General features: G+C 43.2%; 2 protein-coding genes across 40 annotated transcripts in view; one reads left to right on the top strand and one right to left on the bottom strand.

Annotated features, from left to right (window-relative positions):
- The window catches only part of FAR1 (fatty acyl-CoA reductase 1), a 230,753-nt gene that overhangs the window by 125,093 nt on the left and 88,874 nt on the right, over nt 1-16,786 (top strand). For 31 of the 39 annotated variants that reach the window (XR_014069673.1, XR_014069681.1, XR_014069684.1 and 28 more), the window contains exon 1: nt 14,887-14,970. The exons of the other annotated variants lie outside the window; for them this stretch is intronic. The gene's annotated coding sequence lies outside the window, so the exon portion shown is untranslated. Of the gene's footprint in view, nt 1-14,886; nt 14,971-16,786 lie in introns of those variants that run through there. 39 annotated transcript variants of the gene reach the window in all.
- On the bottom strand, nt 9,591-15,489 carry LOC145525250 (uncharacterized). The gene is made up of 3 exons (XM_081538060.1): nt 15,121-15,489; nt 12,870-14,966; nt 9,591-12,095 (listed from the first exon to the last, which is right to left on the bottom strand). The coding sequence occupies exons 1-2, from the start codon at nt 15,487-15,489 to the stop codon at nt 14,373-14,375; spliced, it is 963 nt and encodes a 320-aa protein (XP_081394186.1). The 3' UTR covers nt 9,591-12,095; nt 12,870-14,372.

Below are 16,786 nucleotides of genomic sequence, written 5' to 3'. Positions count from 1 at the left end.
CAACAGTATTTTTCACAGAAGTAGAACAAATAATTTCACAATTTGTATGGAAACACAAAAAACCTCGAATGGCCAAAGCAATCTTGAGAAAGAATGGAAGTGGAGGAATCAACCTGCCTGACTTCAGACTATACTACAAAGCTACCAGTCATCAAGATAGTATGGTACTGGCACAAAGACAGAAATATAGATCAGTGGAACAAAACAGAAAGCCCAGAGATAAATCCACGCACCTATGGACACCTTATCTTTGACAAAGGAGGCAAAAATATACAATGGAGAAAAGAAAATCTCTTTAATAAGTGGTGCTGGGAAAGCTGGTCAACCACCTGTAAAAGAATGAAACTAGAACACTCCAGTACTCTTGCCTGGAAAATCCCATGGACAGAGGAGCCTGGTAGGCTGCAGTCCATGGGGTCGCGAAGAGTCGGACACGATTGAGCGACTTCATTTTCACTTTTCACTTTCATGCATTGGAGAAGGAAATGGCAACCCACTCCAGTGTTCTTACCCGGAGAATCCCAGGGACGGGAGAGCCTGGTGGGCTGCCATCTATGGGGTCGCACAGAGTCGGACACGACTGAAGCGACTTAGCAGCAGCAGCAGCAGAACACTTTCTAACACCATACACAAAAATAAACACAAAATGGATTAAAGATCTAAATGTAAGACCAGAAACTATAAAACTCTTTGAGGAAAAGATAGGCTGAACACTCTCTGACATAAATCACAGCAAGATCCTTATGACCCACCTCCCAGAGTAATGGAAATAAAAACAAAAATAAACTAATGGGACCTAATTAAACTTCAAAGCTTTTGCACAACGAAGGAAACTATAAGCAAGGTGAAAAGGCACCCTTCAGAATGGGAGAAAATAATAGCAAATGAAACAGCTGATAAAGAATTGATCTCCAAAATATACAAGCAGCTCATGCAGCTCAATACCAGGAAAATAAACGACCCAATCAAAACATGGGCCAAAGAAATAAACAGACATTTTTCCAAAGAAGACATACAGATGGCTAACAAACACATGAAAAGATGCTCAACATCACTCATTATCAGAGAAATGCAAACCAAAACCTCAATGAGGTACCATCTCATGCTGGTCAGAATGGCTGCCATCAAAAAGTCTACAAATAATAAATGCTGGAGAGGGTGTAGAGAAAAGGGAACCCTCTTACACTGTTGGTGGGAATGCAAACTTGTACAGCCACTATGGAGAACAGTGTGGAGGTTCCTTAAGAAACTGGAAATAGAACTGCCATACCACCCAGCAATCCCACTGCTGGGCATACACACCAAGGAAACCAGAATTGAAAGAGACACGTGTACCCCAATGTTCATCGCAGCACTGTTTACAACAGCTAGAACATGGAAGCAACCTACATGTCCATCGGCAGACAAATGGATAAGGAAGTTGTGGTACATATACACAATGGAATGTTACTCAGTGGTACATATACACAAATGGAATGTTACTTAGCTATAAAAAAAAGAGCCCATTTGAGTCAGTTCTAATGAGGTGGATGAAACTGGATCCTATTATACAGAGTGAAGTAAGCCAGAAAGAAAAACACTAATGCAGTATATTAATGCATATATATGGGATTTAGAAAGATTGAAATGATGACCCTATATGCAAGAGAGCAAAAGAGACCCAGACGTAAAGAACAGACTTTTGGACTCTGTGGGAGAAGGCAAGGGTGGGATGATTTGAGAGAGTAGTATTGAAACATGTATATTACCATATGTGAAATAGATGACCAGTCCAAGTTTGATGCATGAAGCAGGGCACTCAAAGCCGGTGCACTGGGACAACCCAGAGGGATGGGATAGGAGGGAGGTGGGAAGGGGGAATCAGGACGGGGGACACATGTACACCCATGGCTGATTTATGTTAATGTTTGGCAAAACTCATCACAATATTGTAAAGAATTAGACTCCAATTAAAATAAATTAATTAAAAAAGAATTCAAAACTATATTTCTAGATATTTCTTCTTCCAGGAGAGAGAGATAATTCACCTCTCCTTGAGTGTGGGCTGGATTTAGTGGCTTGCTTCCAATGAACAGAGTATGGGAAAGAAAAATGGTAACTTTACAGTGGAGAAAGCTGGCAGGTACTACCTTGACCAAGGGGATAAGATTAACATCATCAGTGACAAATCATTTTGATATCATATATCCCCTGATAAATGATGTGAGGAAAAGTAACCTTACTTCTGTGGTAATTTCCCCCCAAACTCATAACTCTTGTGTAATCATGAGAAAAACCCAAACTGAAGGATATTTGACAAAGTATCTGATCAGTACTCTTCAAAACTCTCAAAGTCATAAAGAACAAAGAGACTTCAGTTCAGTTCAGTTCAATCACTCAGTCGTGTCTGACCCTTTGCTACCCCATGGTGGTCCAAGCCTCCTTGTCCATCACCAACTCCTGGAGTTTACCCAAACTCAAAGACTTAGAAATTGTCAAAGATTGGAGGGGAAATGGTAATGGAAATGTAAAGGAAATGTGATGACTAAATGCAGTATGGGATACCAGGTTGGATTAGAAATAGAAAAAGGACATAAGTGAAAAGTTTTGGTAATTGTACTGTTTGTGTAAAAGATATTACACACAATAGGGGAAACTGGGTGAAGCGTTTATGATCTGAGTGTTTGTGCATTTACTGTTGTCCCGGAAGTCTCTTATGCTGTCTTCATTTTTGTTTTTCATTCTTTTTTCTATATTCTGTTCTGTGGCAGTGATTTCCACCATTCTGTCCTGCAGGTCATTTATCTGTTCTGTCTCAATTATTTATTACTGATTCCTTCTGGTGTATTATTCATCTGTTTGTTTGTTCTTTACTTCTTCTAGGTCTTTGGTAAACATTTCTTGCATCTTCTCCGTTGTTTTCCCAAGACCCTGGATCACCTTCACTATCATTATTCAAAATTATTTTTCTGGAAGGTTGCCTATCTCCACTTCATTTAGTTATTTTTCTGGGGTTTTATCTTGTCCCTTCATCTGGGACATAACTTTCTGCTTTTTCATCCTGATTTACTTTCTGTAATGGACAGGGAGGACTGGCGTGCTGCAGTCCATGGGGTCGCAAAGAGTCGGACATGACTGAACAAACGAACTGAACTGAATGTGCTTTTTGTTCTAGCTGTTGTGGGATTGTGATTCTTCTTGCTTCTTCTGTTATCTGATGGAGGAGGTTAAGAGGCTTGTGTAAGCTTCCTGATGTGAGGGACTGGTGGTGGGGAAAACTGGGTCTTGCTCTGGTGGGCAGGGCCTTGCTCAGTAAAACTTTAATCCAGTTATCTCATACAGACTTTTCTTAATCCTGTTACTTAATCTGTTACTTAATCCTGTTTTCTTAATCTGTTACTTCTCCAATATCATGGTCTTTTCCAGTGAGTCAGGACTTCCACGGTGGCTCAGACAGTAAAGAGTCCATTTGCAGTGCGGGAAACCCAGGTTTGATCCCTGGATCAGGAAGCTTGAAGGCAGAAGGAGAAGAGGGGGATAGAAAATGAGATAGTTGGATGTTACTACCCATTCAATGGACATGAACTTGGGCAAACTCCAGGTTGCTAGAGCCTTGCTTTCCATAACAGTGCTCAGGGATACAGAGATCCAATGGCTGACTTCTATGAAATGTACATTTTCAATTTTACTGCAAACCGTGAAATTGCTTTTCAAAATGCAATGTGCTAATCTGCAAGCAGTTTATGAAGGAGCTCCTATTTCTTCACATTCTTTCTAAACTACATATTGTCAGACTTTACACCTGCCAGTCTGTGGATTGATCTCTCCCCTCAGGGATCAGATTCCTGCTCTGTCTTATTAGATAAGGAACCCCCTACTCTCAACTTAGCACAAGATCTTTGATCATTTAATGTCCCTGAAAATAAGATTATCCCACAGAAGTAAACTAAAAGTTTCAGTAGTGGGTCAGTTGTTGTTGTTCAGTAGCTAAGTTGTGTCCAACTCTTTGTAACCCCATGGACCGTAGTCTGCCAGGCTCCTCAGTCCTTGGGGCTTTCCAGGCAAGAATACTGGAGTGGGTTGCCATTTCCTTCTTCAGGGGATCTTCGCAGATCAGGGATCAAACCCGTGTCTCCTGTATTGAGGAGCATTCTTTACCACTGAGCCACCAGGGAAGCCCGGGACAGTAATTAAATGTGAAGTTAATAATATATTCTTTTCTGATCCCTCATGAATCTTTAAAACATAATCACATAAAGTTAAGACATTGTCACCAGGAGCCCATTATGCACTACTGCCTACTACCTGGCACCTAAATAAGTCTTCAGTAAATATTTGGTGAATGAACAGAAGGAAATGTCAATACGTAGCCATGTACAAAAACAACTAGGTATCTCTCTTCATCTCTCTCTTTTTGTTGCTTCCCTGACAAGAGTTACCAAGTCCCATTAGTTCTACTTCTGAGATATCTTTTGTGGCTTTTCTTCTTAAGGATTCCCGCTAATGTGGCTCAAGATATAGGCACCTGAATCTCTCTTCCTTTCCCATTTTCTCATCCCAAAACTGAAAATGTGTCAGTTATTCTCTCGTTTATATGACATTATACATGTTTATCTTCTGCCTGGAAAATATTCATCTGACAATATTCCTACTTATTCTTTAGGATTCAAGTCAAATTTTACCTCCTCTGTGAAGATTTTCTTGACTTCCGGGCAGTTTGTCCTCTGTACTCCCACAGAGTACAGAGTAATGACTCTTCTAATTGGTTTGTTCTGCTTGTTCATTTGCTAAGCCGTGTCGGATCTTTGCAACTCCATGCACTGCAGTATGCCAGGCTTCCCTGTCCTTCACTATCTCCCAGAGTTTGCTCAAACTCATGTCCCATTGAGTCGGTGATGCCATCCAACCATCTCATCCTCTGTCGCCCCGTTCTCCTACTGCCCTCAATCTTTCCCAGCGTCAGGGTCTTTTCCAATGAGTTGGCTGTTTGTATTATGTGGCCAAAGTATTGGAGCTTCAGCTTTAGCATCACTCCTTCCAATGAGTATTCAGGGTTGATTTCCTTAAGGATTGATTGGTAAAGATCTCCTTGCTGCCCAAGGGACTCTCAAGAGTCTTCTCCAGCACCACAGTTCGAAAGCATCAATTCTTTGGTGCTCAGCCTTCTTTATGGTCCAACTCTCACACCCGTACATGACCACTGGAAAAATCATAGCTTTGACTATACAGATCTTTGTCGGCAAAGTGATGTCTCTGCTTTTTAATATGCTGTCTAGGTTGGTCATAGCTCTTCTTCCAAGGAGCAAGCATCCTTTAATTTCATGGCTGCAGTCACCATCTGCAGTGATTTTGGAGCCCAAGAAAATAAAATCTGCTACTGTTTCCACTTTTCCCCCAACTGTTTGCCATGAAGTGATGGGACTGGATGCTATGATCTTAGTTTTTATGAACGTTGAGTTTCAAGCCAGCTTTTTCACTCTCTTCTTTCACCTTCATCAAGATGCTTTTTAGTTCCTCTTCACTTTCTGCCATTAGGGGTGGTATTATCTGCATATTTGAGGTTATTGGTATTTCTCTCAGCAATCTTATTCCAGCTTATGATTCATCCAGCCCAGCATGATGTACTCTGCATATAAGTTAAATGAGCAGGATGAAAATATGTGGCCTTGTTGTACTCCTTTCCCAATTTTGAACCAGTCTGCTGTTCCATGTCTGGTTCTAACTGTTGCTTCTTGAGCTGCATATGGATTTCTCAGGAGGTAGGTAAAGTGGTCTGATAGTCCCATCTCTTTAAGAATTTTCCATAGTTTGTTATAATCCACACAGTCAAAAGCTTTAGCATAGTCGATGAAGTAAAAGTAGATGTTTTTCTGGAATTCCCTTGCTTTCTCTATGATCCAATGGATGTTGGCAATTTGATCTCTGGTTCCTCTGCCTTTTCTAAATCTAGCTGATACATCTGAAATTTCCCAGTTCATGTGCCACTGAAGCCTAGCTTGAAGGATTTTGAGAATTATTTTGCTAGTGTGTGCAGTTGTACGGTGGCTTTGTGTTCGATTTCTAGGTTGGGAAGACACCCTGGAGAAGGGAATAGCTACCCACTCTAGTAATTCTTGCTTAGAGAATTCCAGGGACAGAGAAGCCTCGTGGGCTACATACAGTCCACAGGGTTGCAAAGAGTTGGACATGACCGACTTCTTGTTGGACTACCTTTAATTGTCCTTATCTTTTTGCCATCTTGATCAGTGTTGTCTGATAGAAATATAATACTAGCCACATGTAATTTTTCTAGTAGTCATATTAAAAATGTAAAGAGAAATAGATTAAAAGAATTTAAATATTTTAATTTAGGCTAATACATCCCAAATATTATCATTTCAATATGCAACATATTTATCAATGAGGTATTTTATCTTATTTCTTGGTACTAAGTCTTCAAAATTCTGCATTTTTTTATACTTATAGCATATTCCAATCTAGACTGGCCAGATTTCAAGTGCCCAATAGCCATATGTGGTTAATGGCTCTCATACTGAACAACTAGTGGCTGAACAACTAGTGGACATTCAAAAGGAATCATATCCTATTAATTTTTGTACTCCCAGGTGTTTGTCAGAAATATCTAACAAATGTTTGCTAAATGAATTAATGAATAATTGAACAATGACAAAAATAGCTGGTGTTGACTGCTTACTAAGTAAAAGGCAATGCAGTAAGTGATACACATAAATTCATTCCTTTCCCTACCAGCAATGTTCAGTTGATATTCAATGGCTACTTAACAGTGATTAAGTAATAATTAGTGTTGGGAAAGCCACTTACTTTCTTAAGAACATGATTTTCCCACTTGTGAAAGGAGATGGGCAAAGCGACTTTTAGACCAGTCCTAAAATAGTGTGGATATAAATAAATGCAGCATATTTTAAGTTGAGTCATGAAAACAATGAATGGTCAGGTAACTTTTAGAAGGCTATTGCACAGTGGAAGGGCACACATTTTGGAATTAGGCACACCTTGTTAGAATTCCCAACTTCATTATTGAGATAGTTATGTGCTCTTAAGTAATGAAATTAAATTTACTAACCTTCTACTTCTTTGTAAAATGGAGACAATAATACCTACCTTGCTGTGGAGTTTGGAAATAGTATCTCTAAAATGTTTGGCATATGTGTATATCTTCAAAAGACAGAGACATTATTGGTTATGAGAAATCTTTCACTCTACTTGCCCCTTCAGGATTAACAGTCGTAAAAATAAGCCTTTACATAGGGCTTACCATGTGCTAAAATGCTTTGCTGCTGCTGCTGCTGCTGCTGCTAAGCCACTTCCAGTCGTGTCCGACTCTGTGCGACCCCATGGACTGCAGCCTACCAGGCTCCTCCGTCCATGGGAGTTTCCAGGCAAGAGTACTGGAGTGGGGTGCCATTGCCTTCTCTGGCTAAAATGCTTTAAAACATAATATTAACTCATTCAGCTTGATTGCATTCCTATGACGTAAATGCTGTTACTGTTATTTCCATTTTACCCCCAGGAAACTGAGACAAAGAGGGTAAATAACTTGTGCACGGTCACACAGATAGTAAGTGATAGTACTTGGATTGTACCACTTACTAGGTGGTGTAGTGCCAGGTGTTCAGTGTCAGAGTCGGGACATATGTCTCTCCTCTCTCTTTTTTGTAGCAGCATTTGTGGGTTTTCTCTAGTTGCAGTGAGCAGAAGCTACTCTGTAGCCACGGTGCTTGGGCTTCTCATTGTGGTGGCTTTTCTTGTTACAGAGAACAGACTCTCAGATGTGCAGGCTACCGTAGCTGTGGCACATAGGCTCAGTAGTTGTAGTGCATGGGCTTAGTTGCCCTGTGGCATGTGGAATCTTTCTGGACTAGGGAATGAAACCTGTGTCCTCTGTATTGGCAAGAAGATTCTTAACCACTGGATCAACAGGGAAGTTTTTTTTTTAACTAATTCTATTAATTTATTTATAGCTGCATTGGGTCTTTGTTGCAGCACGCAGAATCTTTTGTTGCAGCACACAGGCTTCTCTCTAGTTGTGGAACATAGGCTCAGTAGTTGCAGCTTGAGGCCTTATCTGCTACAAGGTGTGTGGGATCTTAGTTCTCAGTGGTGGTTTGCTCACTAAGTCGTGTCCGACTCTTGTGACCCCATGGACTATAGCCTGCCAGGTTCCTCTGTCCATGGGATTCTCCAGGCAAGAATACTGGAGTGGGTTGCCATTTCTTTCTCCTGAGGATCTTCCCAACCCAAGAATTGAACCCAGGTCTCCTGCATTGCAGGCAGATTCTTTACCAACTGAGCTAGCAAGAAGCCCTCTTAGTTCCCAGACCAGGGATCAAATCTGTGTCCCTTGCTGTGTGTGTGTGGAAGGTGGATTCTTAACCATTGAATCACCAGGGAAGTCCCTAGAGTCAGGACTCTTCATCCCTGCTCTATTCTTCTCAAGCTAACCACTGATTAATTCATTAGAAAAAACCATACAATTGGCTGCACTAATAAATATCATAACAGAGTGGCAAAATGGCTTTTGTTAGTGGAGAAACTAATCTGTGCACTGTTCTCCACTCTGGAGAGTAAATGATTGGGGATTGAGTCAAATGTAAGTTTTATTTCCTTAAGAGTCATACATTTGTAATCACTGACAATTTTTTTACACATAGGTGCGGTTTGCTGACGAAGGCTCTCCTAGTTCAGGTCCTTTGTTTCAACTGTTTCTGTTAAGAGGCCTCTCTCAAGAAGCTCAAGGGTGAGCTGATACTGATTTCAGAGACTTTAGGCACAGTTCTCTAAAAGAACCACCCAAAGAGCAGGACTGAGGGGAGTCAGAGTCTGTGACTTACACCTTGGACATGTTGTGGTGTTAGAATACAGATAATGAACTAGTGATTCTCACTTCTGGGCATTGGCAGCAGCTCTATTCTGACTGGTGCACAAAGGGAGTAAATCGCTAAAAAAAAAAAGAAAGAAAAAGAAAAAAGACAAGAAAAAGAAAATAACCTCCAGGTCTCAGGGTTCTATTGATTTACTACCACCCCCAAAGTAAGTTCCAAATAAATGCCAACACTATACACAAGAGATGGGCAAATGACTGTCAAATCAGTTGTGGGAAGAAACTGGCCAGCAAGACAGTCACTTCTGTTCACAGTGACACTTGGAAAAAAGACAACAGATGGTATTTAAAGAAATGTTACAAATATTGTTCTTCTTCCAATACCTGTGAGCCAGCTAACAACAGAACACTGTTATCAATAAACAGGGTCTAGAGGAGATGCTTGAAAACATAGGCAAAATTTTACCTCTATCTTCTTGGAGGTTTTCAACAGGGCCTGAGAATTAAACTGACATAAGATAAGACAAATGTATACATTTGTATGTTTTACATGACACAGGGGCTTGATATGAAAACGAAGACCACCCCCCCCCAAAATGGCAAAACCTACAGGCTTTTATATTAGGTGAAACAAAGAGGAAATTGTGGGAAAGTAACTAAATTACGTGGGAAGGTTAAAGAAAGATAAGAATTATTTTAACAGGTCTGTTTATATAGGATTCTCTCAGCTTTGATTCCCTGTTGAAGAATGTTTCTTTCTCCTGGTATAGGGAGGGTATCCTTCACACAGGAGATTTCACCTCCTGAGAATGTTTCTTTCTCCTGGTATAGGGAGGGTATCCTTCACACAGGAGATTTCACCTCCTGTTTTTAGGAAGAAATGGGGAGATTAGAAGACTTTTTGGCATCTGTTATTGTTTCAAATAGCAGGTGCACTAGTGGTAAAGAACCTGCCTGCCAATGTTGGAGACATGAGATGTGGATTTGATCCCTGGGTTGGGAAGATCCTTTGGAGGAGAGCTTGGCAACCCACTCCAGTATTCTTGCCTGCAGAATCCCATGGACAGAGGAACCTGGCAGGCTACAGTCCATGGGGTAGCAAAGAGTCAGACATGACTGAAGTGACCCAGCAGCAGTAGCAGCATTCGTTCAAGTGCCTTTAGTTCAAAATAAGCCTTATGTCAAAGTAGCATATTTTGGAGTTGGCACAGTCTGCCACTTTTTATTCCTCTCCTTTGAAACTTCCCCCTAAAGATTCATAATCCAGAATCTGAGTTGGCAGATTATTCTGTTTCTCATTGAATAAGTCTCTTATCTTGAGAATAGGTCAGTTCATTTGAACAATACTGTCTCAGTTCAGGAGGCAGTGGTACAGGTGAGAGTAATCATTCATCTAAGTTAGATCTCTATTTGATGTGAACAATCAGGCATTCAATGAGGGGTATTTTTTAATGGAAACAAAAGAAAAATAAATATTAACAGTTGGAAACCTTGTTTCTGAGTACATAGGACAACCAGGTGAGAAGGTTTCTAGATTTAAGCTTAGAAGCATCTTTAGATGGTAGAATGAGGAGGGCAGTTTTATGTACTCTGATGAATGTCCTGGTTTGAAGTTTGAAAGTCTCTGGTTATGGCACTGGGTGTTTTGGTGAATTTTCTGAGTGGCCCACACAAGACAGCAGGCATGAAAGTTTTCTTTTAATGTATGATTTGTTGTGGTGATTTTTCTGAAGTTTATATTGTCATCTAGTTTTAGATTTTAGGACTTGGGGAAAAGGGCACTTTTAGTTCTTAGTGATTTCAAGACAGAAGGCTGGGAGAAATATTAGAAATGATAATTTGGAGAGTGGTAGCCATATACTGGAGGAAACTAGAAGAATTCAACCTCCAGAGCAGTTTATGAGTAGGTAACAAAACCTCAAAGACAGTGAACACAGCTAGAATCTAAGTTATAAGAATGTGTTATAGTTTTTCACTGAACTATGTTTTCTCTCTAGAGTCAACCCCATTTTTATTAAACATAATTACAGTAAGACTATTTTCTTTTTGTAAAATAAGTTTAGTCTTGTTAAACTTAGCCTGATTATTTACATAAGTGCAGCAAGAATGACTTATCATATAGGTTCTTTTTAAGTCTGCTTTGATAAAACTTTTAATAAGGAATCTTAGGTTGAAACTTTAAAAGTCTTTCAAGGATAAGAAGCCAATCAAGAATTCACCATCAGACTTTGCCTGTGTACCCATGTGCCATAGTACCCATGGATTTAGGTGAATTCCGCTCTTGAGGTACCCAATACACTTTCGAGCTGGATTTAAAAAAGGCAGAGGAACCAGAGTTCAAATTGCCAACATCTGCTGGATCATCGAAAAAGCAAGAGAGTTCCAGAAAAACATCTATTTCTTCTTTATTGACTATGCCAAAGCCTTTGACTATGTGGATCACCACAAACTGTGGAAAATTCTTAAAGAGATGGGAATACCAGACTACCTGACCTGCCTCTTGAGAAATCTGTATGCAGGTCAGGAAGCAACAGTTAGTACTGGACATGGAACATACCAGTTCCAAATAGGGAAAGGAGTACATCAAGGCTGTGTATTGTTACCTTGTTTATTTAATTTATATGCAGAGTACATCATGAGATTGCATCCAAGTACTGCCTTTTGGACTCTTTTGTTGACCATGATGGCTACTCCATTTCTTCTAAGGGATTCTTGCCCACAGTAGTAGATATAATGGTCATCTGAGTTAAATTCACCCATTCCAGTCCATCTTAGTTTGCTGATTCCTAGAATGTCGACGTTCACTCTTGCCATCTCCTGTTTGACCACTTTCAATTTGCCTTGATTCATGGACCTAACATTCCAGGTTCCTATGCAGTATTGCTCTTTACAGCATCGGACTTTGCTTCTATCACCAGTCACATCCACAGCTGGGTATCGTTTTTGCTTTGGCTCCATCCCATCATTCTTTCTGGAGTTATTTCTCCACTGATCTCCAGTAGCATATTGGGCACTTACTGCCCTCTGATGCCCTCTCGCAACACCTACCGTCTTACTTGGGTTTCTCTTATCTTAGTGTATTATCTCATTTAGAAATGATCTAGATATTCAATGACTATCCATCAATTCAGTTCAGTTCAGTCACTCAGTTGTGTCCCATTGCTTCCCCATCTATTTGCCATGCGGTGATGGGACTGGATGCCATGATCTTAGTTTTTTGAATGTTGAGTTTTAAGCCAGCTTCTTCACTCTCCTCTTTCACTTTCATCAAGAGGCTCTTCAGTTCCTCTTCGCTTTCTGCCATAAGCATGGTGTTATTTGCATATCTGAGGTTATTGATATGACAATCTTGATTTCAGCTTGTGCTTCATCCAGCCCGGCATTTTGCATGATGTACTCTGCATATAAGTTAAATAAGCAGGGTGACAATGTACAGCCTTGACGTACTCCTTTCCCAACTTGGAACCAGTCCGTTGTTCCATGCCCAGTTGTAACTGTTGCTTCTGGACCTACATACAGATTTGAATACCCATAATTTAACTTATGTATATTGTCACCCTGCTTATTTAGCTTATATGCAGAGTACACCATGAGAAACACTGGGCTGGAGGAAGCACAAGCTGGAATCAAGATTACCGGGAGAAATATCAATAACCTCAGATATGCAGATGACACTACCCTTATGGCAGAAAGTGAAGAAGAACTAAAGAGCCTCTTGATGAAAGTGAAAGAGGAGAGTGAAAAAGTTGGCTTAAAGCTCAACGTTCAGAAAACTAAGATCATGGCATATGGTCCCATCACTTCATGGCAGATAGATGGGGAAACAGTGGAAACAGTGACAGACTTTATTTTTCTGGGCTCCAAGATCACTGCTGATGGTGATTGCAGCCATGAAATTAAAAGATGCTTACTCCTTGGAAGGAAACTTATGACCAACCTAAACAGTATATTAAAAAGCAGAGACATTACTTTGCCAACAAAGGTCCGTCTAGTCAAGGCTATGGTTTTTCCACTGATCAAGTATGGATGTGAGAGCTGGACTATCAAGAAAGCTGAGTGCAGAAGAATTGATGCTTTTGAACTGTGGTGTTGGAGGATCCTCTTGAGAGTCCGTTGGACTGCAAGGAGATCCAACCAGTCCATCCTAAAGGATATCAGTCCTGGGTGTTCATTGGAAGGACTGATGTTGAAGCTGAAACTCTAATACTTTGGCCACGTAATGCGAAGAGCTGACTCATTGGAAAAGACCCTGATGCTGGGAAAGATTGAGGGCAGGAGGAGAACAGGACGACAAAGGATGAGATGGTTAGATGGCATCGCCGACTCGATGGACATGGGTTTGGGTGGACTCAGGGAGTTGGTGATGGACAGGGAGGCCTGGCGTGCTGTGGTTCACGGGGTTGCAAAGAGTTGGACACTACTGAGCGACTGAACTGAACTGATGGAACAATATATGAGTTAGAAAATGTTATCAATACATACCATAAGAAAAGTACTTCCTCACAGCAGGAAGAGGTACTATTTGAATAAAAAAATTAATGCTTGATCTTGTCTTCTGTTTTTAAAGAAGCTATGAAATTCTGAAGGAATGCATAAACAGCTATAACAACTTCATCAGTAGCATATGTGTTTTTGGTATCTATTCCTACGTATATTCTCAGCAATATATAGTAACCTTAGGCTGTAAACTACCATAATACATGTTTGACTTGGTGTAATTTACTTTTATTTACAGAACTATAAAGTTTCCTGGGTTTATAACTTAGGTAGGCTACAAAGTAGGTAGCTCAGTAAACTTATGTAGTTTTCACTTAGGTGCAGCACCCTGGGTGCTTTTGTTCTACTGAGTGTCAGGCACTGAAACAGGCTGTAAATCTTCTGAACCATCTTAGCCCACCCTTTGAGCACCAATCTGTGAGTTTTATTCACTGTGCCAGGAACTTCACTCGTTTTAAATTCTCACAATCCTTTTTTTTCCTTCCTATAGTTTCTACTGTTTGAATCATAGCTAAATCCCAGTGGATTGTTTATACCGTGGGTGTCCCATGGAGCCTAAGGTTATAGTAATATTATGACAAAAGTTTTTCTCACAATTCTTTTATCATTTAAAAAATTGAGATATTTATACATAAAGTGCGTTGGGTGTAATACATCTTAATTGTACGACTCGGAGAATTTTTGCCGAGGCATACACCACCTCAGTAACTACCAACCGGATCAAGAGGCAAACGCTCCCAGCTACCCTGAAGGTGCCCTGGGCCCCTTTCATCTCCCCTCGTCCCTCCGTGAGGTAAACATTACTTTAATTTTTCTCACCATGGATAAGTCTTACACGAAATTATCCTGGAAGAAGTGTTAAGTGGAAATATTTGGCCCCGAGTCCCGCCGGGCTGGACGAGACGTACGCTCGGTTCCCTCTCTGTAGAGTAGAGCACCTAGCGGAGGCTCCAGCGGACCACAGAGCCGCGGCTCGCCTCTCACCGACCCAAACCAGCCCCGCCAAGACGAGCGCCGGGCCTCACGTAGACAGTGCGGGAGCACGCCACAATGGCTACCCACGGTCCCTCGGACCCGCTTCGCCGCATCTTCCCCGCCTTTCCACCCGGGGCCGCTTCCAGGAGACGGGCAGCCCGGGCGTGGCCGTGGGCGAGACCCGCCTGAACGCTAGCGGCCAGGGGGGGCACTCCTGAGCCCGGGATGTGGGGGGCGCGCCCATTGGCTGAACTTGCCCCGTGGGCCGGCCGGCGGCAGAGCCCACCTCCCGGCCGTCTCTCCGCCCTCCCATTGGCCCTTCGTGTTCCACACGCGCCCGCTCCCGTCCCCCTTCTGCCCGGATGGAAACGGGGTTGAGGGGGTGGGAGGCCAGAACCTGGAGGAGGGTGAGCGGCCCTCTGGTAAGGGGCGCGGGAGAGCCAATCAGAACAAGACTTGGAGAAAAGGCGCCGCGCCAGCCAGTCACATTCCGAGGTCCGGGTCGGGGCCGCTGACGCGAGTACGGACCACAGCCAATGGGCTTGCCACTACCCGTCCGCTCTTCAGCAGCCGGTCGGGGACGGTGGAAGAGCGAGTGAGGAGAGCGCGACGGCGACGGCGGCGGAGCCCTCGCTGGACGGTCGAGAGGAAAGCGAGGCCAGAGCCTCTGCGACTAGGTGAGAGGCGGGAACCCCGGGAGGGAGAGGCGGGCTGCGGGCCCCTCCTCGTCTGCCCCGGGCCGCGGCTCTGGGGAGCTGTGGAGACAGGCCCGGTTGAGGCGGAGGCAGTACCCGCCGCCCCGCCCCCGCCCCAACCCCGACCCCCACCCTCGACTGCCCTGCGCTGGGGGTGCAAGCTTCTGCCGGATGGTCTCCGCCCGGCTTGGCGGGGCCACCGCCCTCTGGAGGGCCAGGACCCAGAGCGGAGCCGTAGGGAGGGGCCTGGTTTGCAGATGCGGAGCCTGGGGGCGCCGCCTGGGGCGCGGAAGCAGCGTAGAGGTGGCGAAGGTGGGGCGGGATAGTTAACGGAGGAGCAGGTTTGTGCGCTTGAGGGTGGCAGTGATAGGAGGCCTGTGATGGAAGGATTCTGGATCTGGGGACGAAGAAAGTGATGGGAATAGGGTGATGCTCAGAAAAGGGAGTCCTTGGAGAAGGTGCGGAGCCAGGGCGCATGTTTGGCCTCTCGGAAGTCGGCATTGACAGAGACTGGGGGAAAATCAGCTGGGAGTGAAGGGAGGACAGGCTTGGGACACGTGGGTCTGGAGTACGAGGCACTTCCTAAAACCGGAAGATGACTGAGAGACGAAGGTTTTAGGTGAGATGTGGGTGCACGCTGTTTGACTAGAAGGCGTCAGGAGGCCGGTTAGGAGAAAGTATACAGGGAGCAAAGGAGATAGGTTTATGTGCGGTAGCTGAAGGGTGTGGATCTTTAATGAGTAAGTCAGCAAGAATAACTGCCCGTATGGTCAGGTAGGAATTAAAAAGCCATGTCAGTAGGTTCATTCACTACTCACTTGAGTTCAGCTCTGTCTTTCGTCATTCACAGTTATTGACGTGTCCGACTCTTTGCGACCTCATACACTCCAGCACGCCAGGCTTTCCTGTCCATCACCAACTCCCAGAGCTTACTCAAACTCATGTCCATCGAGTCCGTGATGCCATCCAACCATCTCATCCTCTGACGTCCCCTTCTCCTCCCGCCTTCAGTCTTTCCCAGCATCAGGGTCTTTTCCAATGAGTCAGTTTTTCGCTCAGGTGGCCAGAGTATTGGAGTTTCAGCTTCAGCATCAGTCCTTTTAGGATCGACTGGTTGGATCTCCTTGCAGTCCAAGGGACTCTCAAGAGTCTTCCCCAACACCACAGTTCAAAAGCATCAATTCTTTGGCGCTCAGCTTTCTTTATAGTCCAACTCTCACATCCGTACATGACTACTGGAAAAACCATAGCTTTGACTAGACGGACCTTTGTTGGCAAAGTAATGTCTCTGCTTTTTAATATGCTGCCTAGGTTGGTTATAGCTTTTCTTCCAAGGAGTAAGTGTCTTTTAATTTCATGGCTGCAGTCACCGTCTGCAGTGATTTTGGAGCCCAAGAAAATAATGTCTGTCACTGTTTCCATTGTTTCCCCGTCTATTTGCCATCGATGGCCAAATGCTCAGACTTGTTAACTCTCACCTCTGAGGGTGATTGTCCTCCTCCCCAACACTCCTCCAACCCCTGTGACAGTTCATCTCATTGTTTTGCCTCAGCAGGAACTCATCCTCCCAGAAGCAATGGCACCATTATTATTTGCTTTTGATTGGATGACAGTGAGGAATCGTTTAATCCAATGTGTAGGTTTAAAGCGGAGAAGGCAATGGCACCCCACTCCAGTACTCTTGCCTGGAAAATCCCATGGACGGAGGAGCCTGGTAGGCTGCAGTCCATGGGGTCGCTAAGAGTCAGACACGACTGAGCGACTTCACTTTCACTTTTCCCTTTCATGCACTGGAGAA

This window comes from Giraffa tippelskirchi, chromosome 11, assembly GCF_054371585.1.
Source record: "Giraffa tippelskirchi isolate mGirTip1 chromosome 11, T2T-mGirTip1v1.2.pri, whole genome shotgun sequence".
NCBI classification, from domain to species: Eukaryota; Metazoa; Chordata; class Mammalia; order Artiodactyla; family Giraffidae; genus Giraffa; species Giraffa tippelskirchi.
Note: the sequence above shows the minus strand (reverse complement) of the source record. Positions and strands in the feature narration are given on the sequence as shown.

What these genes read in the sequence shown, in the direction of transcription:
- LOC145525250 (XM_081538060.1), bottom strand. Translation starts at nt 15,489, where the DNA reads ATGCCGACTTCCGAGAGGCCAAACATGCGCCCTGGCTCCGCACCTTCT. An exon ending in CCAGCGCAGGGCAGTCGAGG is followed by an intron (nt 14,967 to 15,120) that starts GTGGGGGTCGGG and finishes CCTCTCACCTAG; the next exon opens with TCGCAGAGGCTCTGGCCTCG.